Below are 26280 nucleotides of genomic sequence, written 5' to 3'. Positions count from 1 at the left end.
GCTTGTATCACAAGGCACCACTCTACTACCAAAACTTGAGTTTAGCAATGTACATATGTCAAACACTAATACTGTACAACATCAAGGAACTCTTTAACATACGCATTAAATTAAAAAGCATGGACAATACATTGATTTCTAAAAATTAATTGGTAATATGTTAATTGATAAATTCACATTACATAAAGAATAAGAAATGAACGAGTGAATAAATAACAGTTCAAAGTGCATCAAATGTTGCGACTACTTATGAATAAAGTTATTGAGCTTGCCGGCAAACTAGCGGGCTGGCTAGCTATAGCATTTGATGAGGATGCCTCCTTGTACGCCTCCCTGGCGAGGTGTTTGGGCACGTCCCACCCGGAGGAGGCCATGGGGAAGACCCAGAACACACTGGGTTTCTCGGCTCGCCTGGGAGCGCCTCGGGACCTCCCCGGAACAGCTGAATAAAGTGGCTGGGGACATGAAAATCTGGGCTTCTCTGGCGAAGCTGCTGCCGCTATGACCCGACCCCGGATAAGCAGAAGTAAATGGATGGATGCATTGGTGGATGTTGATGTAAATACACACACAACCATAAAATCTTCACGGACTGTGTTTAAGATATTTGTATTAAATTAAAAAATTTTGAAACCTGACTATAAAGAGGTTGGCAAGGGTGGCATACAATTAAATTACTCACCCTTTGCAAATTCGCACTTGACCGATGCTTCTTGTCATTCTCAAGCTAGTTAATGTTCGTTGTGCTTCTCGTTAAATGAGCATCTACTTGGTACCATGTTTGTGTACTGAAGTCATTTATATTACTGTTTTACCACTTTAAAATTGCCATTAAATGACAGCATTCTTCTGGAAACTTCTTGTTACAGATCTTTCAGAAGGTGAGTAGTTTTACTCTAAGTTTTATTCTACAGTGATGAGTATCACTTTTTGCTTGCCTGACCGTCAAGTGAAATCAAAACTTTGCCCTCCCAGGAAATTTGTTTTTTAACTTTACATAATTTCCTATGGGGGGGAGGGGGGATGTAGTTTTTAAACAAATTAGAGAACTTTAGGATCTACTAATTGGTTTAAAGTAGCATCAGCCATTGCACAGCGGCCAGTGTTGTCCCCATGTGGTTGGCAATAAGATGAGCACAGGCCAGGTGAAATGATGACCAGCAGACGAGACAAGATGTAGATGAAAAGCCAAGACGCTCATTATTTTCAAAGGCTTAGCAGGAAGATGAAAATGTCATGAGACATGCGGTGGGATGGGGGTTGGGGGGTGATAAAAATTGCCATCGTCTTATCGAGCAAAATGGATTGTCCATACAAATGAAAATTATTATGAGGAAAAACACCTAATTAAACATGCAAAGTGTTGTTCAAGTTGTCACAGAATATGACAACCTTGAATACTCTTCCAGAAACGCTTTTACAACAGGCAATATGACTGGAATTCAACTGGGAGTTTATGTGCATCAGTGGGTGCTGGGTTTTTGGTTGGGAATAATCAGTTGATGCTAAGACACTCGATACACTCAATGGGTGTGTTGTGACTGATTGTTCCTTGATGTATCAATTGCTGTGCAGTTGCTCTGCAGTTACTGTGGGACTGTATTATTTAAGTTTAAGATATCCTTTATTTGTCCCACACTAGGGAAATTTACAGTCTACAGCAGCAAATTTTGGGGGTAGAAAGAAGAAAAACAAAGTGTTTGCAAGCACAAAAATAAATGTAGATAAACATAGGCCTGAAGTCTTCCAGTATCTAAACTTGGATACCTCTGTGACATATGGTCAGTCCGTTGAACTTTCTCCCAGTCAACACTCTCTTCTATGTCTTCTGCATCTAGTTATCCAAGAGACTGTTGACATGCTTTGGTAGGATCTGCTTTTATGGGTACTCTATTAATGGCAATATGCCTGTCAGTATTCTTAGATTGCCTGTCTACATGTGTTGATGTACCGTTTGTGGTCAAATATCCGTTGTTTAAAGGGTTCAAACACCACAACTTTATTGTCTTTTACATTGTTTGTTAGCATTTGTTAGCATTACATTTTGGGGATTTTAAATGCCCAATGTGTATAATTCTTCATTTTATGTTGAGTTTGGCAATAAACTTCAACTTGCAGTGACAATCAACAGTTGGAGTCTCATTTTCTTTTAAAAGAAATATTCTTTATCTGTCAAATTGCTGCTTGTTATGTAATGATTTGAGTTTACTGTTCTCAAACGTTTGCTGACAAGTAAAAGCAAACTCCCCCCCCCCCAAAAAAAACCCTTCAACATCTGAATGACAGCTTGCAAACTCGAAAGTCAGATCAATTATGTTTAAAGGCATTTCTTGTATTTACAATATTGTCTATGATTGGATCAAATAATTAGTTTCTTCCAGAGTGAAAAAAGTTTAGGAATTTTTTTATTGCAGTAAATTTTAATTTTGCCGTGACATTTTTTTAAATTCCGTGCATTGTAATTAATTTTTGAGCAAGTAGATTTTTTTTTATTGGTTTAAAAATTTTTATTAGTTTTTTTATTAGTAATTTTTGTTTTAGTTGAATTTTTATTAGTTTTAGTGTTAATTTTAGGTTGTCTTAGATTTGTATTCAATTTTGTTTTAATTTTATTATTATTATTATTTTTTTTTTTTATAGTGTATTTGCAACATAAAAAAAGATCATTAGAGATTGTGTAATAAAGTAAACTACAGTTCCCCAAATAACTGTTGGGCCTTCCTTCTTCTGTGCGGATTGGATGTATAGGAGTACCAAAATCAATAATATAATTTAAAATGAACCCCGAAACCGTATTTGCAATCTTAATTGACAAAAAAGGGAAGAACATTTATGTGACAATTATACAGTAATCAGTTATATAAGTATAAAATTGAGTTTCTGTTATATTTTGTTATTTTAAGAGTATTTTCACTTTTATTTGAATCCTTTAATGAAAATGTTTTTTCAATTTTAGTTTTTTTTTTTTTTTTAATTTCTCATTAACTACAATAACTTTGGCTATGACTGTATTTTTTGGGTAGGCATTCATTTCTCTCTAATAGCATCTCATATTAGCATGTCTATTTTTGCTTTTTTTTCATATTGACTGTGGTACCAGTTTCTCTGAATGGCTTTTGGTGATCTTAATTGGAAGATAGCGAACACTGAGCAGCTTCCTTCCTGCGGCTAATTGTGTGTGTGCACATGGAGTTTATAATAAAAACCAACACAAGCACCCTGTCATTCAGTCATATGAAACCCACCCACATTTTACTCAGTGGCCCTGCGTGACAAATGTATTCATACGCCGAGGAGAACGTTTTTTCGTGAGTCGCTGTTAGTGCCATGACTTGACCATGGAGCCGCAACCAATCAGTCGTCACGGAGACGACATGATGAAGCGGACTCGAGTTAAGTCTCCTGACGGAGACTGCGGCTTATGTGACCTCGACCAGATAAAGCATCGACTCCAGATAATTAAGAAAGTGCCTGTACCTCCTTTCCATTCACGCGGTTGTGTTATTAGGGGACTTTCAGCCAAGAGAATTATTCATAGAAATCACCAGCCTGTGTGGCTGTATGGCCAAAAGAAATGGAGATGGGCAGGCAAAGAATGCCTCAACAAAGACTTTGGAGGTACATTCGAGTCACACTATTAGCTGGCGACAAGGGACCAAGGCCTCCCGCAAAAAAGGAAAATCCGTCACTAATTGGCACCTATCCAAAAAGACGTTTATTTCCCAATAATGAGTGTGTGTGGGCATCCACAACACAGCAGCCTGAATGTGTATTTAAGGGTGTCCATTTGTGACTGAGGAGCATCAATTTCAGAAAACTACAATTCACCGCAGCTAAATAGCGGTTCGGGTTTCGCATGAAAGATGCAACTGCAAGCGTGTCAGTGGGGTTTCAAAGTCGGGTTTTTAACTTGGGTTCTGGTTTCAAAGAAGGTTTTAAACTAGAATTAGGGTTTCAAAGTAAGCTTAAACTCGGGTTAGAGTTTGTCAAATGGGTTTGAAAACAAGGGCTTGGGTTTCAATGTAGGGTTTAAACGAAAGTTAAGGTTTCAAAGTAGGGTTTAAACTAGGGTTAGGGTTTCACAGTAGGGTTTTAAATCCGGTGTTAGGGTTTCAAAATAGGATTTCAAATTAGGTTTAGTTTTCAAAGTAGGCTTTCAATCTAGATTTAGGTTTTCAAAGTTGAATTTTATACCCATGTTAGGGTTTCAGAGTCAGGTTTTAAGCTACTGTTAGGGTTTCAAAGTAGGGTTTAAAGTGTTTTTTGTGGTTGTGGAATGTACCTGTGGCAGCAGTCCCTGTAATGTTGTGGAAATCTACAGTTTGTAGTGATAGTTCATTTTTTATTATTTTTAAAGGAACACAAGATACTCTTATTTATAATGCTCTGCTATGTGCCGCAGCTTATGCCCAGACATTCACACGCCGGCATTTTCATTCCAATCGGCCTCAATCTTCTCCCTGTTCTTGTTTTTCTTCTTCCTTTCCTTCTCGTCCTTGTCATTCTTTCCTCCTTTTCCTCCTCTTTCTCATCACTGCTCTCTGCATTGTTCGCCATTTCATCTCGTCAACATTTTGGACATGCCACTGTTCATTTTACCAACTATGGTGATAAACTACACCAAACTGTCACCTTATCGCTGCACTGGAACACTGTAATGAGATCTAATTTAAGATTCGTGTGTGTGTGTGTGTGGGGGGGGGGGCATTTCTGACTGAAGAATACGATATAACGGAGCTCTTGTTGCCAACCAGCCTGAAATCTCACATGTGCTCGCCACTAGCGGAGAGATTAAATATGTAGCCTATGTCTTTAATCTAGACGGATACCTTTTATTTAGCCTCTGGCAGTCTCACATCCAAGTTTCGCATTCAAAAAAGGAAAAAAAAAACATTAAAATCTAAAATCTATTGTTTATATTTTGAAACATCTTGCATGGGCGTGAATAATTTTAATTGGTCATTTTCTTACCACGATACCACAACATTTTTGCTGACGGTTGTAATACCGTCACAATCTAAGATAATAAATGCATTGTGAATTCTTTGAACATTCGCAGACAATTTCAAAAGGAATTGCAATCTCTCTTTGTGATGATCACACGCTACATCAAATATCTCTCATCCATCTAGACCAGTGGTGTCAAACATACGGCCCGCGGGCCGGATCCGGCCCGCAAAGGAGTTTAATCCGGCCCGCGAGATGATTATGTAAAGCAGTGGTGTCAAACATACGGCCCGCGGGCCGGAACCGGCCCGCAAGTAGGTTCAATCAGGCCCGCAGGATAATGTAAAAGTGAAAAAAATGCATTAAAGACACAGAATTAATATTTTTAATCAGGTGCAATTCATTGAGTATCCGCAAGGGGACACTGTTTTGATCAGAGAAGAAGACAACAGCAGCCTCAGTCTGTCACTGAGACAGACCCATGACAGCAGACGCTATCAATAGCACTCTCACATTTACACATTTAATAGCACTCTCCTTAGTTTGTAAGGTGTAGGCAGGGATTACATTTAGATTTTATATGCACGTGTAAATGCTTTAAAACTTGCTTTCTTTATGAATCTTGTTTAATCTTAAAGTGCATTACTATATTTTTCAATACCAATTACTTGTTAAAGTTTGTACAATCAGTGGGATCAGTTGCAATGCATATATGTGAATGATAAAAGTAAATTGCACATTTGTCGAAGGAAATGTAAGGTGCTTCATGAAATGTTTTGTAAAAGATATGTTCATTAAATTTCAATATTTTCCTAATGTTCTTGTGCTTCATTATACCAAAACAAAGGAAAGACATATTGTTTTGGTTATTTATAGCAAAGTATTGTATCATTTTAATGGTCCGGCCCACTTGACATCTACCGAGGCCGTATGTGGCCCACCATGTGAAATGAGTTTGACACCCCTGATCTAGACGAATGGCCAACGCGAGTATTGTTGGCCATGATAAGCGGCAAGCGTTAAATTGATGGGCTCGTGTTCCATCTCGAAAGGGAAGAGTGCGGTCATGACTGAAAGAGCAGATATTACACATGGCTTCATTTGGACGGATTTTATTGTTGGGTAAAATGACAAGCATTATTTTTATTTTGAGATATATATACATATAAATATAACAATCGGCAATCGCACCAAGGGACACACGCTCACATACACAAACATGACTACCGTGAACGTAGAAGCGGTGATGGCAACGCGCTCAGTGGAGGACCATCACTTGTGTTTTTGATTTGTACAGTCGGAAACCGAATGAATCAGCCGCTCGGGACGTAAAAGGAACAAAGAACAAGACGGCAGAAAAAGTCAGAGCGAGGCGTGACAACGATGAGATAGGAAAGACAGATTTCATATCATTATATACACGTGAAAATTCCATTGTGAATTTTTCAGATGCAGTTGTCATTGGGATTGTTAATGCATAGAAAGTGTCCATTGTCATCGTCTTGCACACAATGTATCACAAGAAGCCACTCTATCTCACTCTAATCGCTAATCTCACTCGGGTGCATCCTAGTCTAGTCCAATTTCCCTCCTTTTGGTTTGGTCCAAGATTTTTATCTTTCATCCAGACAGGTGCTCTACCTACTTATCCTCAAGGAACAATCTTTGAAGTAATTGATATTTCTTTTTTGCACTTCTTAAAGCATTACGGCCGAGTTTTCATTTTACTGCTTTGGGCGGGAACCAAAAAATAAAATAAAAAATGGAATTAAAGTTCACCAAATGCTGTTTAGTATTCCGCATTGAAGGTTCATGGGCATCGTACAGTAACGAAGCTCTCGGTGAACGAAGAGGGGTGGGGAAAAAAAATGATAATTTTCCTTGAAGACACGGGAGAGAAGTTTGGGGATGCATTACAAGAGATGGGCCGGATCTGCATTGGCTATCTCTTCACTAAATAACGCTGGTCAACAGCAAATTTTAATCAGATTTATGAGTACTATATGTGCCTCTCAACATATTTTTGATGCCGATTTAAAAATGTCTTTCCTTTTTTTCCCCCAGCACACAGGTTTTTGAGATATTTTCCTTTCTTTTTAAAATTTGACCAATCAAAGCTTGCGCAATACAGATTTTACCATGCATTGTAATTTAGAGCTATGATGATTCCCAAGAAATATTCCCCCCGTTGCTGAACCTAACCCATCCAACTATTAACAACAGACAATTTTCAAATCAAAAATTTCATTTGTGCTGTATGTGTAACATACAGCACATTTGACAATAAAGTTGTACTTGATACTCCACATATTACTTCACTACATATTTATTATCATCATATTTTTATTATGATGAAAAACTGATGTGCTGGAGAAAAAACAAGGGCAGATTTGCAAAAAATTAAAATTAAAAAAATCATCCAGAAATGAAAAAAAAATTGTCAAAACTTTTTGGCCAGTGAAATATATTTTTGGGACTCCAATTACTTTTGGATTTATCGTGGTGTGGAGCTCAGCACGGTCAATTAGCATTTTCAAATATGTTACTCTCCCACAAAATTCAGTGCAGCAGTACCGGAAGTGGACTAAGACTCCCCGACCCACGCCAACACATTGCCTTGGACCACGTCGGTGATCTCGCAGTTGAGCTTGTTGAGCCGCCCGTCCAGGATGAACAGGGACTCCCGGGAGGGGGTCATGAGGTACTGGCCGAAGGTGCCGCCGCCCACCACCGCCCGGTTACTGGCGCTCCACAGCCATTCGTACGGCTTGATGGCCTCTTTCAAGCTCTTGATCATCTTCACCTTGCCGCTGTGCAGCTCCACGAACAGCACGTCGGTCTGGCGCCCGGAGCTTCCGAACACGTTATACTGGTGGGCCTCGGTGAAGGAGCGCTGGAAGGCCAGGTCGGAGATGTGCAGGTTGGTGTGGATGTCAAAGGGCTCCCCGATCTGGCCTCGCTCCGAGACGGTCTGGATGCGCATGAGGCCGTCGCCGTCGTCCACGGTCACGAGGTAGCGGCCGTCCGGGGACACGTGGGGCGTTCCGGTGACGTCGCGGTTCTGGCCCACCACGCCGTCCGTCACGCTGTCTACGATGACCTGCGGCTGCGTGGCGCCCGTGGAGTCTGGGCGGCAATTGACAAAGTAGTAGCCGCCCAAGTGGGTGTAAGCCGCCGACTTGGGGATGCAGTTAACGTCCCGCAGGCTGATGTTCTTCACATAGGCCATCGTCTCCAAGTCGATCTTGTGCAGGACAGGCTCATTTCGGTGAAAGATGAGGCCAAATCTGTTGGCGGTTTCATGAGAGACAACACAAAAGATTGAATCAATAGCTAATCGTGACTATTTTCTTCTCCAACCAGGAATCTACGATGGCTGGACCAGTCGCCGCTTTGTTTCAGACTGAAAAGTCATCAACTGTTTGGATGGACCGCAACCATATTTTGTACGGATAGAAAATGACAAAACAACTACACGCTTGGGTCACTTACTGGACCATCCACACACCTTTTTCATTTTCTACTTCTCACTGTGTCAAGGGTCCGCTAAAGACGATCCAAGATGGCGTTTGACTGTCTGACAAAGGTGGACTAGACCTTGGATTGGTCGCTTGTCAATCACAGGATTGATTTAGGCCAAGTGGCATGTCCCACACTGGATTTGTTGCAAGTTGACGCCAGGATGGACGTTTTTTTTTTTTTTTTTTTCATTTCATGACATTTCATGTTTATTTGAATAGGCACAGATGCTACGACACAGATAACTGAGAAACAAATCTGTCATGTCCAGCATCACAGCAGTTATAGTAGGCATGGGTCCAACTGACATTCTGATAACCGTGAGAAAACATATCGCAGTACCATGGTATTGAAATTACAGCTCTTTAAATGTCCTTTTTAAAAAATATATATATATATATATTTTTTAAATATTTGGGTTACTAAAAATGGCATTGTTTTCCCATTTAACACAAGCTTTTATTTTTCACTAAAATATGTAATATAAAGAAATATATACTACGTTAAGTTGAAATAAATACATCATTGTTAACATTCTTCTGAGTAAGTCACAGTGTCACATCACTGGTGAGATCTTTTCAGAACAGACCTGTGGACTACTCCTGATGTTCTTGGAGCTAACTAGTACCGCTGGCAGCATTTTACTTTCTTTAGTTTGACGAGAATGCACATAAATCAATAGTTGCAGTATCTATTTTATCTCGCTCCCTCCCTCGTACCCTGCGCGTAACTAGTCACCCCTCCCCTGTCTGCTCACAGAGAGAGATTTAAAATTAAAAAAAATAAAAGCAACTGGCCCCAATTAACTTCAGAGCGGGAGCTATTTCGCTAATCTCTGCAAGCAGCCAGTCATATTGTGCCTTGCTTAGAAGTCCCCTCAGCTCATTATTGGTGACAGACAGTAGTTGCTGTTTTTGAAACCTTGACTTTTTGAAACCACGGTAAACCGTCAAACTGTTAATCCAGCCATGCCTAATCTGTAGCTAATGCTAATTTCCAATGCACGTCCCCAGAAGCGTTTTTAGACAAACACACAAAAAAAAGAAAGATTTAAAACAGTTAACTTTGAAGTATACATTTTTAAAATTAAAGGACACATGCGCCGGCGATGTTATGCTACATCTAATTATTCTGCACACATATTTGTGATGCCTCCAGGCTTCATTGTAATTACCTGGGGTAACCAACATCAACATTCAGCAGCAGCCCGAATACAGAAATGTAAAATCCAATCCAAGGGAATCGTACTAGAGGTTGAAGTAGAAGTGATGTTGCATCTTTTTACATTTGCATTTATTCATTTATTACAGTCTAGTGCTAAGGAACACCAGTTATTGTCCCCGCAATGCGACACTGCTGTATATGCTTATTTGGGTATTTGGACACGTCCCCCAAAATTTCTTGTGTTGGTATGCAGTTCTCTCCCGGACAGGGTCACATTCTTAAATCTGATCGTCCAAAAGGTGGACACTGTCCCGAACAAGACACTGCATCCGATAATCTGTTTTTTTAAGAGTCTTAAAAAATTCCACAGGCAAAATTGCAAAGCTAGCTTCGTCAAGAGTTTTACAAATTTGTCTCAAAGTCGAGCACAGACTGACTGAGCAAGAGACTACTTCCTGTATTAGTTGCCTGTCAATCTCTTTGATGCTAAAGGCGAACTTCGTAGCCAGTCGGACACAGGATGGGCTTTGGGTGCTTGGTGGACAACACGAAAGATTGTTTGTGTCATCTTTTCCAGTGCTGACTGAGACAAAAGGTGGACTACACCGCGCTTTATTCTCCAGTCAATAACGGGGCCGAATTTGGGCAAAAAGATGGACGAAAACAGCGTTGCCCAAGTGCGGTCTTGGATATTTGCTATCCAGTGTCTTTTAGATGTCTCCCTCCAACACACATGAATGAAACGATTGGCTCATCAACATGCTTTCAGAAGCCTGAGAAGGATCCTGATCAATTGAGGAGGGAGACATAATTGAGATGATCATGGATGTAACCATCAATAATCCCTCTGTCGTACTGGGCATAATTCAGATATACACCTTGTATGTTTTGAAGAGTATACAGAAAGCATGCATTCATTCCATCTTTTAGTTAGGTTGGTTCATGTAAGCTCTTCAACTGGATTGTGTTAAAAAGTCTTCAGATACCTTAATGACATTCTTTTGGCATTTGTCTTTCTCGAAGCAAGAACCCAATTACTGTAATTGTGAATATCAAATATATGGTCGCCAAAAAGATGACAAAACTCAGCACGTTTTAATCCTCTCTCCATGCGTTGGAAGGCTCAAAAGTCTCGAGACTTTGAGGATTAGGAGAATTTTCTGGATGCCATTCAAGTCACTGAATAACATAAAGAAAAAAAAAGGTATGCCTTGACTTTTGAGAACAATGCTGAAGAAAAATCCATTGTTTTTTTTTTTTTTGTGGAATGGTTCAATGTCTATGGTGGCCCTGATGCAATCTTCATTGCCCCAAAAAGCTCCCAAAACAAAGAATCTGCTCAGATGGTGGGATAAGGTATACAACCTTCTGACAGAGACCAACTGACGAATGCTGACGGGCGCAGCAATTTCGACGTCGTTTGTCATCTTTGTATACCGTTTGAACATTGGGAAGCCGGCGGGGCACACACGGAGGGCATATCATCACGGTCTCCGTCAACGCAATCACCAATCCACAGATTGCGTTGTCCGCCAGCAGCCACAAATCTTTATTTGGAAATGTCGCAGATGGATGAGGGACAGATTTATTGTAAACAATCTTACGTACGCCGAACGCTGGTGAAATTCAATCATGTTTGGATTTGTCGTCTTGGGTCTTCAGTAAAAATAAATACAAGTGAACTCAAGCAGGCAAAACGAGTGGAGGGCAGATGCTGATATGGGAAAGATGGAATGTTGCAAACAATAGTGAGGAACTCTTGGTAACACAGGCTAAAATAATCTCAAACTGGGGTCCCAGAAGTTGAAAGGGCTCAGGTCAGGACAGTCACAGCACTCTTGTTTTCTGAATTTGGTAATGTGACCGGCGCAGCCCGGTGGTCGGGTGGTTAGCGCGTTGACCCCACAGGGCAGAAATGCAGGCTTCGATTCCGGCTCCAGCCTCGTTGTGTGGAGTTTGCATGTTCTCGCCGTGCCCGTTCTCCGGGCACTTCGGTTTCCTCCCACATTCCAAAAACATGCATGGCAGGCTGATTGAACACTCCAAATTGTCCCTAGGTGTGAGTGTGAGTGTGGATGGTTGTTCATATGTGTGTGCCCTGCGATTGGCTGGTACCTGGTTCGGGGTGTCCTCCGCCTACTGCCTGGAGACGGCTGGGATAGGCTCCGGCATGCCCCGCGACCCGTGTGAGGATTAAGTGGTTTGGAAAATGGATGAATGGATGGTAATGTGACCTTCGTAAGTTGAGTCCTCAGGTGCTGTGATGTCATTTTCAGTCAATAGCCAGTGGCAGTACAAGGCAAAATGGCAGCCTTCTGAGATGCATAAAAACAGGTGGATTTTTCAGCTCAATTCATATTCCACAAATGCAAGACTAACTCTCTAAATCCACAAGAGATACATTATACACACACACACACAACACACACACGCACACACACACACACACACACACACACACACACACACACACACACAGTCATTAAAGGTGTATTCAATTCAATTCAATACCTCACACACACCCACACACCAGCACACACACAGTCATTAAAGGTGTATTCAATTCAATTCAATACCTCAGTTTTCGACCATAATATGTTCCAGAAGGCTGTTCGAAAAGCAATTTTGTTCGAAATCCAAAACTATTTTATTGTCCCATGATTAGGGGCTAATACACTGTGCAGAAATAACAAAAGAACAGTCAGATTTGCGTAAATCACAACAAACACGTCTGCTCACAATGAACGCTACACGAGGAAGCGTCACTTCCTCGTGTAAGGAAGCCGGGAGGAGTCGAGTGGCGTATTCGGGTTTGCTTAGTTTGGTCGAAAACCGAGGCGTAAAAATCTCAAACCTTCTGGTCGAAAACCGATTTGGTCGAGAACAGAGACGTTTGAAAACCGAGGTTTGACTACACGCACGCACGCACGCACGCACGCACGCACGCACGCACGCACGCACGCACACACACACACACACACACACACACATACAGTATCTGTCTTTTAAAACATAGCCCCCGCCTACCCAGGACGTATTTATACATCTTTTATGTTTTTTTTTTCCTCACAAGAGTGTACAGGTGGGTCTGATGCAACTTCTGACTGAAGGATCAGACTTGACTGCAGTGTTAATCATTAAAAAAAACAAAAAAAACCCCCACAGGTAGCAGTGGTCGTAAAATCAGCCAGAATCATGTTTCAGACGAAGTAAGTGGTTGAGAATAAGACAACATGGTGGAGAAGCAGTCTGTGTGACTGGGTGTGCGGAAGGCGAAAGACCATGGAGACAGTAAAGAGGGATAAAGCAGGACAGCTGATCCTCGAGGATTGTTTTTGGGGGCAAAAACAAACAAAAAAAAAAAGGCTCCTCAGCTCAACATGATGATGAAGTGACTTTGATAGAGAGAATGACACGTTTGAAAAAAACATAACAGCCAGGCATCATGCGATGTTCCACATGGGTATGGCAGTCACGCTTCACAATGCGTTTCACCTGAGACATCTTTGGATGATAGCGATGGAGATGATAAATATGTACTGGATCTAACCAGATGCACATCCTGTAGGTCCGATGAGGGATGGCGCGGAAGCAGCAGGAGAACCTTTGCCAGACACTCGAGAATGAACAGGAATGCAAGTTCCCCTTAGCAGTTGCCCCTTCATGTCCTCATCAGTCAGTTATATGCACGTCAGTTTGTCCCACTATGGTATACAGTTGTCAGTAATATTAACATGGACAGATCATGCATCTTGTGGACAAATAAATGCGGTATTTATGTGCAGTAGGCGGACTTGTGTATTATTATAGGCATCTATCCATCCATCAGTGCAAAAAAAAAAGACGTTTGGTTCGGTCAGCTCTGCTATAACCACCGCTACCCATTTCATTTATTCAGTAAATTGGATTCTGAGAAATAAGGAATACAGTAAATGACTGATGTAAATGTAGGCAGCATGTGTGTGGGAGTGTGTGTGTGTGTGTGTGTGTGTGTGTGTGTGTGTGTGTGTGTGTGTGTGTGTGTGTGTGTGTGTGTGTGTGTGTGTGTGTGTGTGTGTATGAGAGAGAGAAAGAGCAGAGTAAATGTAAGCGGTGTGTGTGTGTGTGTGTGTGTGTGTGTGTGTGTGTGTGTGTGCATGCATAGAAGAGACAGAGAGATGGAGAAATGTCACTCGGTAGCAACAAAAAAAAAATGGTGTGGTAATTGTACATATTTTGACAAATTACACATTGTGCATCCAGCAGCCCAAGAGCCCATTCCGTCCATTGTGGTGGTGTAAAGGTGAATACAAATATACTTCACACTGCAACAAAAAAATACGGTATTCCATATTTGCAAATGTTTATATTTTGAGCATTTACTGGTCGCGAATGTCGAAGTGGTGGGGATCATTTGGGCTGGCAGCCAAAAACATGCACATCACAGCAACTTCTAGACATGTGAACACTGCTGCATAGCTGGACTCTGACCAGCCAGCTGACTTCCTGCACCTTCTCAGAAGCGACAAGCTGCCACCACTAAAAATGCCAGACCACAAAGAAAAAAAGCCGGGTCCGCTTGCGCCAAGTCAAGCGCCGTGAAAGTTGAATGTGGTGTGAAACAAGGAAATTGTTTTGTTTTATACCACACACACAATCACATACAAAAACCTTGTTTGTGTGTGTGTGTGTGTGTGGGTATGTGTGTAATTTGTAGGGTGGAGGACACGTGCACACACACTTGCACATGTGCACACTTGCACACGTGCAAACTTGCATGCACTCACACGCTCAACTCACCAATTGACTCCGGTATCTAGTTCAGTTCAATAGTTGTGAAAATAAATGGTTATTTTGCCATCAAAAGTCTTTTTTGTAGTGTTACTTGTGTAGCTTTGTAGAAGGAAAGTATTAGATATGTGAGATGATACAAAATAAAAAAAAAAGAAATTATTGTGTTCAAGTCAAAGCTATGCTTGAAATCCAAGTTTTTACAAAAAGGTTTTTATTTTTGTTATTTTGTTCTTTTTTATTTTTTTTGGCAGAAATTGGAATTTTGATGAAACCTAGCAATATTCAAATGCTGATTGCTTCTGGCTTTGAGAGCATTGTGTTTCCTTGTACACCACTCATAGCTTAACTGAGCTCCCACCTCATGGGCTTTTGATATGAGGGCGGTGTTATGTTAATGAATTAAACTGTTGTGTCACAATTCCTATGATGAAGGGTTGAGTCACAATTTCTACTCAAGTTTGAACTGATCAACACGTATTCGATCAGATTTTTTTGGGCGGGGACAATCTGTTTACCCACAGTATATCTTTAAGTCTGTTTTGCACAGCACATGCACAAGTCTGTCTTAATTTTATCCACACACACGATCTGAGAATATCCATTGAGCCCCCATTAATGTAAATCAAGTTTTTGTGTCTTGTACCTCTTCGGCGCTTCACTGATCATGACAGTAAAACATTTTACATTTCATATCCAAGCCTGAATCATCTTGACTTTGCAAAAGGTGTCATGAAATGGTGGAAGTTGCTGCACTCGCATCTCAAATTGATCAGTGTTTCTGTGGGGAGCTCCAGCAATCCAAACCGAAGGCCTTCAAACTCTTCTTGGGATCTCAAGGAGCGAACCTTATTGATTTCGGCCAAGTATGACTACACCATGCAAATTCTCCAGTTTTTGTTTTGATCCAAGTGAGTAATAAAACAAAGGTGTGTCTTTGGTCACAGTTCAGCTTGACGTTTCCTAACGTTGCTTGATTCATGGAAGCATAAGTCATGAATTGCTCACACAAAACCTCTTTCGCATTTTAATCCCACTTTGGTTTGTGAAAATCCCCCAGGGCCAAACTATCAAGTGGGAGATTTCTTGCATTACAAAAAAACCCCACATAACATTTTATCAGCATCTCACTCTACTTGTTTTGAGGCTTTGCTGCCCGCACATTGATTGGTTCCTTTACACAAAAAGCAAAGGCTTAAAAATAATAACTAGCAACATGTGTTTTCTGGCATGATGTTTAATCTTAAGTCAGAATTGTCGTTATCAGAGGACTCACAATATAACACCTTGCATACCTCCGCTCTTTGTTGCTAATTCTATGAATGATGAAGCACATTAAAAAAATATAGCGCGTCACATAATATAAAACACCGAGCTCACTTTAATGAGGTCTAATACAAGCGCTGTATCAAAAATCCTGCCAAAAAGTCAAGACGTTTCTTGATTTCCAAAAGGGAAGCAGAGTTGCCCTTAGTTTTCTCAGACGCACACATAAGCGGCTCATGCTCGTCGACGTTGCCGACGCGGTGAGGTGTCCATTCACACCAGACACACGGTGCATGTCGAGCAAGTCACTGACACCTGACAAATGTCAAATTGTGAAAAGAATATGTCTCATCCTTAAATGTCAGCATTTCTCGCCGCTTCTCGTCGCAGCATTTTACTCTTTATCTTTACCACAGCTAGCTTGATCACAAACATGCACAGTGCCTTGTTTTGTTTGTTTTGTTAGCAGCAAAGAGTCTGCCACATGTGTGTGGACACGTACTTCTGTTGAATCTTTTTCCGTATCAAATAATCTGTAACCCATTGATTTTTAAGGGTGGTGTTGTATAAAGAATTCAAAACAATAGTAATGTTTTTCTTTTTTGGGGAGGGAGGGACATTTTGTGTTTTCACTATTTGTGTCAGGGCTTGGTACGATTTCAAAACATACGCACGCAGCACTGAAAATAGGGCCAAGTTTAAATAAGCCTGTCTGTACTCTGCACGCCGGATGCCTGGCAACGTAATTACACCGCCTACCGGCTCTTGGCTTGACGGGCAGGCTGGTAAAAGCAAGCCAGTTCCAAAAGGCAGCAAACAAACCACCTCGGCATTCGGGCCGACTGACAGGCCAAAATATGCGTGGATGATGTGTACTCACGCACCTTACGCTGTCCACGATTAGGTTGGTGGAGGGGATGAAAAAGTCGTCCGCCCTGTCGAAGCGTCCACCCACCGGCTGCGTGTGCACCGTGTGGTGAGATACCCTCACGCTCGCCTCACCGATCACCTGGAGGGATATTTGACAGGGTTGATATTAAAGAGTAGGCATGTCGATCAAGGGTGTCATTTTTAATGTTTTATTTAGAGGTGTCAAATGATCGCGTTAATTGCGATTGATTAATTATGGTCATGTTTAGCGCGTTATGTTTTTTAATCGCATTAATCTAAATTTTAATCTCTGCCTTTATTGTTTCTGTAGGTGGGTTGCCTTTTTCTAATATCCTTCGTTATGTGTTGGCTTCCTGTGTTCGAGTTGTTGAGGGTGGGGAAACAACTGTCAGTCACAGCCTGAAGTGGATATTGACGTTTAACCCTTTTATGCACCCTGTAACCTGATAACATGATAAACTGTCCACTGTAGTAACCGCTGTCTCTGAAAGGGTGAAAGAGGAGAAGCCATTTGGACCATTTTCTGTTTCTGCTAAACCGAATGTCATCTTCATGGAGGAAGAAAACTCAACTTGTGCTTTTATTTTGAAAGTGAGGACATTTCAAAATGAATCCAAATTTCCGAATCACACATCACAAACATCCACATCTTAATCCACTCAATGCCTGATCCAAATATGTCTTAAGACCAATGTTATTTCGTGATTCTCACCAATGGGAACAATGCTCAAAAACGTCAAAGGTAACATTGAAACTGGAGATTTTCCTTCCCCTTACCTGCAGGGTCGGAAAGCTCTTCTGCCTGTCCCCCCAGCTGAGGATCCACACCTGGTCACGAGACTTGTCATAATGTAGCTTGACGGGATATGGATCAGTGCTGACCGTCTGCATCACAAGCACACGCACGCACGCACGCACGCACGCACGCACGCACGCACGCACGCACGCACGCACACACACACACACACGTAAACACACACACAACGATGATATCGGCCTTTCTGCAATCACAACGGACTGCATCTTTAACTATGCTTGTATATGTTGCACTAAGGGTAGCTTTTGACTGCAGGAGGCATGCAGGGAGACATGGAGAAGTTGTTTTGTTCTGGCGTTTTCCTCCTCATTCTGCCATCGGGAGAAAACACTTGTTGCGGTGTGTTGTCGTCCTCCTGACAAGCAGTTCCTATCCCAGTGAGGAAGAGCTCAGTCTTTTGACTCTATCTTAAGCGCCCATAAGCTTCATTAACATTTGCATTTATAGATAATGAATCCCCATCTATTTGTGTATTTTTTTCCCTACGCAACCTATCTGCAGATCTTTGTTGAAAATATCACCGATTTTTGACTCTCTGAGGATTTAATTAGATTTGGGGGGGGCAGGGGAGGGGGTTCTGTGAAACCTGAGATGCCACATTATGGTGCCAAAGAGAAAAAAAATTGACTGTCATCAAGGAAATATGCTGAAGTGATACAGTACACCTTGACCATTGTAAGATCTCATTATGTTGGGGAGGAGCTAAATTTAGCCTGGATTGTTGCAGAAATAAAAATAAAACAGCGTTGTACACCTTTCAGTGCCACAGACCTCAGCGACATGTGACCCATATTGTTTTTAGTTCGTTGAGTTAGTTAGTTTAGTTTGTTTTTCTTTATTTGGCTGCGTGTCAGCTCGTGTGGCGTGGAAAATGCGTTCTTGACTTTGATTGGCTGTTGGCGATGAGGGATTGACTTGGCCCCCGTGGGTCAGCCTGAAATGATGACGGATACAGTGGACGGAACTACCGTCAGTCTGAGAGAATGCCCACCTCTGGTCTTAATGATTTAACATTCAATGATTACCATCCATGGTACTATTACATTGTTGGTGTCATTGCTTTAGTACAAAAAGAAAAGAGTTTAAAAAAAAAAGAGCTTGTGAAGGCAGCGGGAGGTTCAGGTGCTTTAATGAACAGCTGCTAATATAACAGAGTGGAGCTCAACCTCCAGGAGGCCAAAATAAATGAGCTGCTGACAGTTTTCGGAGAAGCTCAGCCTGCTTAGTGGCGCCTTCTCGGCACTTTTCCCCCCGTGAGGCCGGCGAGGCGTAAACAGCCATCTGCAAGGGGATGCGAGACAAACCCAGGAAAGGCACCGACATACATAACTGCACTCACAGCCACTTAGTTTAAAACACCAAGAATTTTGGATGTTGCTACTTTGAGTGGCAGCCACACAAAATACAACAATTTCTCCCAGGGAAGCAAGAAGACTTTCTAAAAACAAGCGTGATGGCAGCATGTACTGTATAACCGAGATGGGTTGTAACGAAGTTGTGTCGCACGGAAAAGAAAACGAAACGGTGCAGTTCAACTTTCAACGCTCGCTGAACTGAGGTCTTGGATGTGATGTCAAGCATGACAGCAGTTCGAATCCCCGGAGTCATATGAGTACTGCAGCGGTTTCGCTGCATGTAAGTCATGTTACAAAATAATACTGTATATTTGCTAAAAATGTCATAAATCTTGTTAAGGAATTTATTCCCTACTGTGATTTTTTTTTAGCCCCTCTCTGTTGTTGGATCTGTTCAAACACTTGAAAGAAACAATGTAGCTTGCTGTTGAAGGTATTTCCTGCTCGCTGTGATTACAATCACCTTTCATGCCGCTTGACCCGCACCATTTTTAGGGCCCCCCCAGAGGACATGTTTAACATCAAAAGAGGAACTGTTATCTCAAGTATCTGTGTTGCTGCCATCACATCAAAGCTCAGACCGAAGACAAAAGGGGGTAGTGGTGGTTTTATTTGTTTCCGCAATTTTCATGGAGGTGTAACTGCCCGCCTCTCATTTTCATATTGTCTCTATATATTCTCATGACCATTTTTTCTACGCTTCCTGACGAAATCTGAAACTCTCAAGAGCCCGAATCGATTCGTATTGTGTTGTGATAAACTGCAGAAAAGACGACGTGTGGTTGGGTCTTTCTTCCACCTTATAGCGAAATAAAAGAACCTGTGTCCAAGGAGGGCCATAAGGAAATGGACAAATCCCCTCCTCAACAGTCTTCATCTATCATCCATCTATTATCTGAACCGCTTATTTTCGATTTTGAAATATAAAAATATAATAAAACCAAAAAAAAAAAAGAACCCCAAAAAATTATACCATCTTAAACAGCTATCTTAAAAAAAAAGTCAAACCAAAGTGGTGAAATTCAAATGAATAAAAAGATACCATCTTTTCTTCATCTATTGTGTATAAAAAAGGTTCATTTGTTCTTGAAAAGAATGACATTTTTTTCATCTAAAAAGAAGAAAACTCATTGCATTGTCAATGAATAAATAGTATGAACAAATTTAAATAAATAAATACATAAATAAAAATTTTAAAAAGAACACCATTTAAAAATATGAAATATATAGAATGGAAAATAATACAAATGAAGTGTATTCCACTTCATATCATGCAGAATGTAATATTGTCATTTTGAACAGAAAAAGAAATAAATATAATTTAGTAAAAAAAAAAAAAAAAAAAAAAAAAAGCAAAATAATAATGAAAACTGTAACATTTACATCTACCAGTGTGCATACTGGAAGGCTGGAGTTAGTATTACAGCTTATTGCCTCCATAAGTGAATGCATTCTGTGTGCTATTAATCTTTTTCCCAAACCGCTTTAGTTTGCATTTTTGCTAAATGATGCATTGGTTGATCGAGTTTGACTGCATACCAACTGTGTAGTTTAGTGAAATGGATTCATGTTAATTGAGTGTTAATGTGTAAATTGAGTTACCTGGACAGCTTTCTGTGATTGGACATCCACGATGAGCAAGCGATCCAACGTGGGCTGCGCAGCATAAATGAATTTGTCCTTGACGTTGACCGCCGCCGACCATACACACTTCTGCGCCTCGTCCTCTTCTGAGGCGGGACACACTTCCTCCTAGACACACACACACACACGCACACACACACACACACACACACACACACACACACACACACACACACACACACACACACACACAAACAGCTTGCAGTTATCAACAGTGTTGCTGTTTCTTTCCTGCCTCCTGACAAATTATTTTCTTTTCTTTCTACCGCATAATCCACACAACAAAGCCTGCACGTTCCCACGGATGTTCAGCTTCCAGTCCCTGGCAGCTTTTTGCCTAGCTGGCCGACGTCGCTATCCTCTGCCCAGCCGTCTGTTCCCAACTCTGCGGGGCGATATAGAGCGGCTGCTGGCCAGGACAGATGAAATAAAAAGGCTCCGGGATGTTGGAATTTATGCCTCTCGTGTGTATTTATAACTACAGAGGCAGTGTGGTGACAGGTGCCTTCCCGCTGGCCAACTTGTCTCGGTTAAGAAGGGGCATACACCACTCTTGTCCTCTGTAGCAGTGCAATAAATCCACACTGGTATTAATGTTGCCACCAAAGGTCTCAAATGCAAGTCCTATAAAGTCAAAAGCCTGCCACAGTTTGGTTTTCGCCACAGGTGCTTCTATTTAGCCGGCAGGTGAAGGAGCTCCTGGGGCGCTCCTTTCTGGTCATGACATAAAACCTATAGCAGTAGCAGCTCGTGCGAGAAGCTGACGCAGTCATCTACAAACCGATGTACGGCGCCGGCCACAGATCTCAGGCAAACTTCATGGTTCACAAAAACCTGTTCAATACAGACAGATGGCAGCTTATGCGAGTTGCTGGGTTACAAGTCTAAATTTCTCCTCAGTGCATTAAATGTATGACAGCAGTCACTTGTGAGACATATGGTAGCTCACCAGGGAAGCTAATGTCACCATCTACATTGTCACTCAGTGCTCCTAGTTAAATATTACAAATGGATTCAGATGCACGACAAGAGTCGGAGAAGATCCAAATTAGTGAATTGTTTCCATCTTCACTCAGTGCGCGCTGCTTCTTGTCACACGTCACAAATAGGTGGGCTGAAACGGATGAAAGCAGTCACAGAAGATCCACATTTGCCATTTGATCTAAAAAAGATGGATGTTCTTCTTCCTATTATGAAAAAAAAAATCTTAATTCTTGTTGCTGCAGTTGAGGGTATGCGCAGGGGCGGCTGCTGCACCTCGGCACATCACATACCTTATGTGGGTTTATGTGTGGGTGAGTTATGTTTGTTTTTGTTCCGTATGGAATTCCTGGAGAGCAAGCGGTATCATTTTCTTGTGAATTTGTTCAAATAGTTAATGTAGTGTTAGTGGTCTCATTTCCTCGTGTTTCTTGTTGGACTGAATCTAATTTCTTGGTAAGGCAAAAATGGAAAGAATTGCTGCTTCACTAACGTACTGCAGCATATGATCGGTTGCTACAGTAACCCCCCCCCCCCAAAAAAATAAAAAAAAAATAAATCCAATTATCCTCACAAGTGTCTCACCGTGGGAGGGAAAACTTCAAAACAGTCTCTACAACATCGAGACTTCCTGGAGGGATACAAACATACTGTGTATATATTTATTTCAACATACAAGATTAACTTGCAGTTGAAATTAAACTTGAATCTGGCCAAAAATAAGTTCTTAAATGACCGACTTTCTGTTTATTTCAGGCATGGGTCCTTGAGAGTTTTTTTTTGTGCGTCCATGTATGATACCGGTGTCGATTGGTCGAGCTGGTTTATGCAGATGGAATAGTTCTCTAGCTTTCGACAGAATGAGGGTTATGTTTGAGACCCCGAAAGTACCTCGAAAAATTCAACCCCACAAAACAGTCATTTGGCAACATGAAATTTGTTCTGCATGTCAATCACAAGTAGACCCAGAAAATATCTCAGGAAAACCCAAAGTATGAGCTCTGAAATTTGCCCAAAACCGATTGCTTCAGACCGAAGTGGACAATTTCCTCTTCAAACTCTGACACAAGTCTGTGAGACATTTTGAGAAGAACGTTTTGTTATGACTCGGTTCTCAGAGGCTTTTTTTCTCAAATTTGTATTTGTCAGAATAGCAGATAGCAGCTCTTGGAATTCACCCAAAATGATTCAGATTCAAACCAAAACGTCTGATCAAAATGTCAAGTTCGGATATGAGTTCTTGAGACATCTTCATGCATACATTTTTTTTTTCCCGATATGGCGCCACCAGAGTGTCTGCCTGAACAGCAGTATCTTTCCCTGTTTGAGTTTCTTTTTGTCATTTTATTAGATTTATTTCTTGCAAATTTCTCCATTGTGAGACAATAAAGGTTTTCTTATCTTATCTTGTTAGGACAGATATGCTCACCAAATTTGTGTCGACTTCTGGAACTGGTGCGCCTCCTTTGTTTTCCCAGTTTTTTTTTTTTTTTTTTGCAACCAGGGGACGCTTCTGAAGGTGTTTTGGGGTATTTCTCACCTTAAGAGCCAGCAGCTTCTCGCTGGGCTTGATGTGCCTCTGTATCTCGCAAGCCACCGGCTGGATGACTTTAATGCCGTCCCGGTAGAAGACGTAGAACATGTTTCCGATACCAAGACCTGCCACAACAAAGAACATACAACCGAAAGTAAATAAGGCAGCGTGCAATCATTTAATCCTTCTTGTCACACTTGACTAACACTATTACAGGAATTCAATTAAGCCACTTTAATGAATGCAGCCATGGAGCCGTACCTTCATCCCGCCACAGGATGTTGGCCACTGCCAGGGAGAAAAAGAGAATGAGAACATTGAACATTGAACGCCACAATCAATAACATCACATTTGTGAGACTTTTAGAGGAATGGTTGGCCGCCGCTATCCAATGCACCAGATAATTGAGTCCTCTGCTCGGAAATCGGGACCGTTTTTTTTTTTGTGTTTGTTTTTTAGACATGTCAACCGTGTTTACGCTTTTGCGAATCAGCTTAAATCAACAGTATAATTTAGCATGAGCCTGAAATGCTCTCAAAGCAGCAGACAAGCCAGGACGCCTTGCTTGTTGTTGTTTGAACACCAAAGTTTACTTGAAAATCTTGTGACAACATACTTTGTAGACACGCATTGAAGCTAGCACATACTGAATGTGCTGTGCATTAGTACATACCAAAGTACCCACTTCATGTATAGTACCCTCCTCCTGTGGGGAGTAGTAAGAATGGATTGACCGATTGTATATTGGCGATCAATTGACTGTGAATACAATTGTGGGTTTGTGATCACAAGTGCCATTACAACTGTACATTTGGGATCAGGATCACAATTGGATGTTTTGGATCAGTAGGCGGCTCATTGTTAATAAATAATCCAAACAGACTCTTACTTGTTCCCTTCTTACTTATGTGACCTGATATGGGTTACCTCAGGCGCCCCCGTGACCAAATCATCTTTCAGCCAAAGGTAATTTTGATGCTTCATGAACATGGATTAATGGCCCATCTTTCTGTTCTGAGAGGCAGAAGACCTTGTTTTTTTTTTCTTTTTTTTTCATGAAAGTCATTTCGAGGTGGCTAATGACACTCGCGATGCCACACCACAGCTTGAGTGCTTCGGATAGGTGGATGCTTCGAGAACCCCTACCTCTATCGTTAGCGTGTCTGTCAGACTCCTTCAAAGTTTATTAGTTGATTGATTATACACAGATAAACTTGTTCTTTATTCGTAACCGCAATAACTGTAAAGTGACTGTTTCTCTGCAAACATATTTCCTTTCGCACTCCATTACGTGTCTGTCAGGCATTTTTTTTCAAAGGGTGAATCATTTGACTGTATTTTAGTTTCATTGTAATTGACATTTCTTTGGTACTTGAAATCAGTTTATTTAGTCCCAACAAAGTGTCATTTTACTGTACATACTGTGTAGTATTTGTATGTCCTGGAGGGGCGTGGCCTACTGAGTGACATGGTGAGCTCGAATCGGTTTGTCTGAGCACTTTCAGTCGCTCCTTGTGAGTGTTCTCATTTTGTATTTGTGTGTTTGACTTGTTGCTTCGTTCAATGAACGGCTGAAAGTGCATCAGTGACTGTGGCGCTCTGGGCCCACATTCCAGGCATTACAATTCCTCAACTCATTCATTGCCATTGACAAGTAAAGCTAACGATTTTCAATGGGGATGTGGGGAAGAGAGTCTGATGCCGCTCCGTTGTAAATTTCAAGCTGGGAAACAACTCTACTAACACACAACCACCAGTACATGGCAGTGATGCACCATTTTAGGTTTGAGAAAAAAATGCAGGTGAACATTTCTGTATTCTTTTGCCGTACCATTTGTGTTCAAATAGCCATTGTTTAATGTTACAACACAGAGACACCAATGGGATGCTAACATTTATAATGTTTTGCATTGCTTGTTAGCATTAAGCTAAGTGAAGCTTTGCGGTAGATTGAAATACTCACGGTGTAATTCTTTTTTGTTTTGTTTTTTTTTTAGTTTTAAGATGGTTTTACGGTGGCAAGACTTGTGTGTAAATGTGTTTCGGAATGAGAGTAACTGTGACAGCGTCACTCTTGCGAGGAAGAGATGCAGCGGAGCGCAAAACTTGCTTTCCATGCAAATTCAACGCTGCGTCCTTAATGTCGACCTTCTCTGCCTATTGTCTGCCCATTCCTCCGTCAACCCACTCCCATCTTCCATTTTCCGACGTGCCGTCCAATTTGCGGGCCAATTGGCACTGATGCTAATCTATCCTGCTGCACTCGTTCTCGCATAGAATGGTTTTGAGAAAGAGACAAAGCAGTGGGGTCAGACGTAATCTTTGCGAGAACCCCCCCCCCCCCCCCCCCAAAAAAAAACGCTTTTGTCGAGTGTTTCCCCTCCTGTGCACTCTTGCATATCTTTTTCTGCTCATTAAAAAGCGTCACAAAAGGAGCGCCGTGTCGTCGGCAAAACGAACAGCGGTTGGAAAACGGGAAGAACAATGGCGTTTATGTTAGAGCTTGCCAGGGATGGAAACATAATAGAAAAAGAGGAGAGTCATATGAGCACCATATTGATGCGATTCATCACCCGGGGTCGGAAAGACTGCGGCTGCTGTGCACGTGCGAGAGGCCCATACATCAACCTCAGCCTCCATAGAGCTGAAACAAGCCGGCCGACAGCGGTGGGCGATCGCTTTGCTTCTAGCCCCTTGTGATAACTGTTTGCACTGGATGCCAAACCTCGGGAACGCTTGAGAGGCCCAGCGGCAAGGTTACGCTGTGACTGGCTCACGGCAACCCGGGACAGACCATTCATACTATCCCGGGAATAATTGGCTCAGTGAGAGTGTACAGAATGTGAACGGGGGCAGGTCATTCATTTATGAGGTTGAAAAAAATGCTTCATTGGCTTCATGGAGTCATTGAAACAGTAAAGAAATTATTCATTGGAATACATCTCATCATTGATTTTGTTTTTGTTAATCATAATTGACGTATTTAAACAATGATTTGAAGTTACTTTCTTCCTTTCAAAAATTTGCTGCTGTAAATTGGGAATTTCTCCATTGTGGGACGAATAAAGGTTTTCTTATTCGTATTCATAAAAACTAGAAAATGAATTCTCAGTTATGATTACACCTAACTGGTATTCGCTGCAGGGCTCCGTCTCCATCTCCTGTGAATAGTGGACAACTGCAAGCAACTAATGCCCCTCTAAAAATGCCTATACAGTAAATATTCCCATCCCGGAATTCTATGAAAAGGAATTTCCTTCACCCGGAACAAAAACCAGTGCATTAACATTTTGACTACGATATTACATGTTACCGGAACTTACGTAGGCGGAAATTCCACTACCCGTAACCCGGATTGAGACGTCATGCCGCGGGAGCTTAAATACACGCA

At 41.5% G+C, this 26280-nt stretch overlaps 1 protein-coding gene across 2 annotated transcripts in view; it reads right to left on the bottom strand.

Annotated features, from left to right (window-relative positions):
- Positions 1-7356: 7356 nt before the first annotated feature.
- fstl5 (follistatin-like 5) overlaps positions 7357-26280 on the bottom strand; it is a 137227-nt gene continuing 118303 nt past the window's right edge. The window contains exons 11-16 of one of the 2 annotated variants that reach the window (XM_019887445.1): positions 23150-23176; positions 22895-23013; positions 20332-20481; positions 17335-17442; positions 16551-16675; positions 7357-8234 (exon numbers count right to left, since the gene is read on the bottom strand). In XM_019887445.1, coding sequence (XP_019743004.1) covers positions 7532-8234; positions 16551-16675; positions 17335-17442; positions 20332-20481; positions 22895-23013; positions 23150-23176 — 1232 coding nt within the window. In that variant the 3' untranslated portion in view covers positions 7357-7531. The remainder of the gene's footprint in view (positions 8235-16550; positions 16676-17334; positions 17443-20331; positions 20482-22894; positions 23014-23149; positions 23177-26280) is intronic. The other variant, XM_019887446.1, reaches the window with a different exon arrangement.

Source organism: Hippocampus comes, unplaced genomic scaffold, assembly GCF_001891065.2.
Source record: "Hippocampus comes isolate QL1 unplaced genomic scaffold, H_comes_QL1_v1.1 scaffold202, whole genome shotgun sequence".
NCBI lineage: Eukaryota > Metazoa > Chordata > Actinopteri > Syngnathiformes > Syngnathidae > Hippocampus > Hippocampus comes.
The sequence above is the reverse complement of the archived record's forward strand: the minus strand, read 5'-3'. Positions and strand labels throughout refer to the sequence as shown.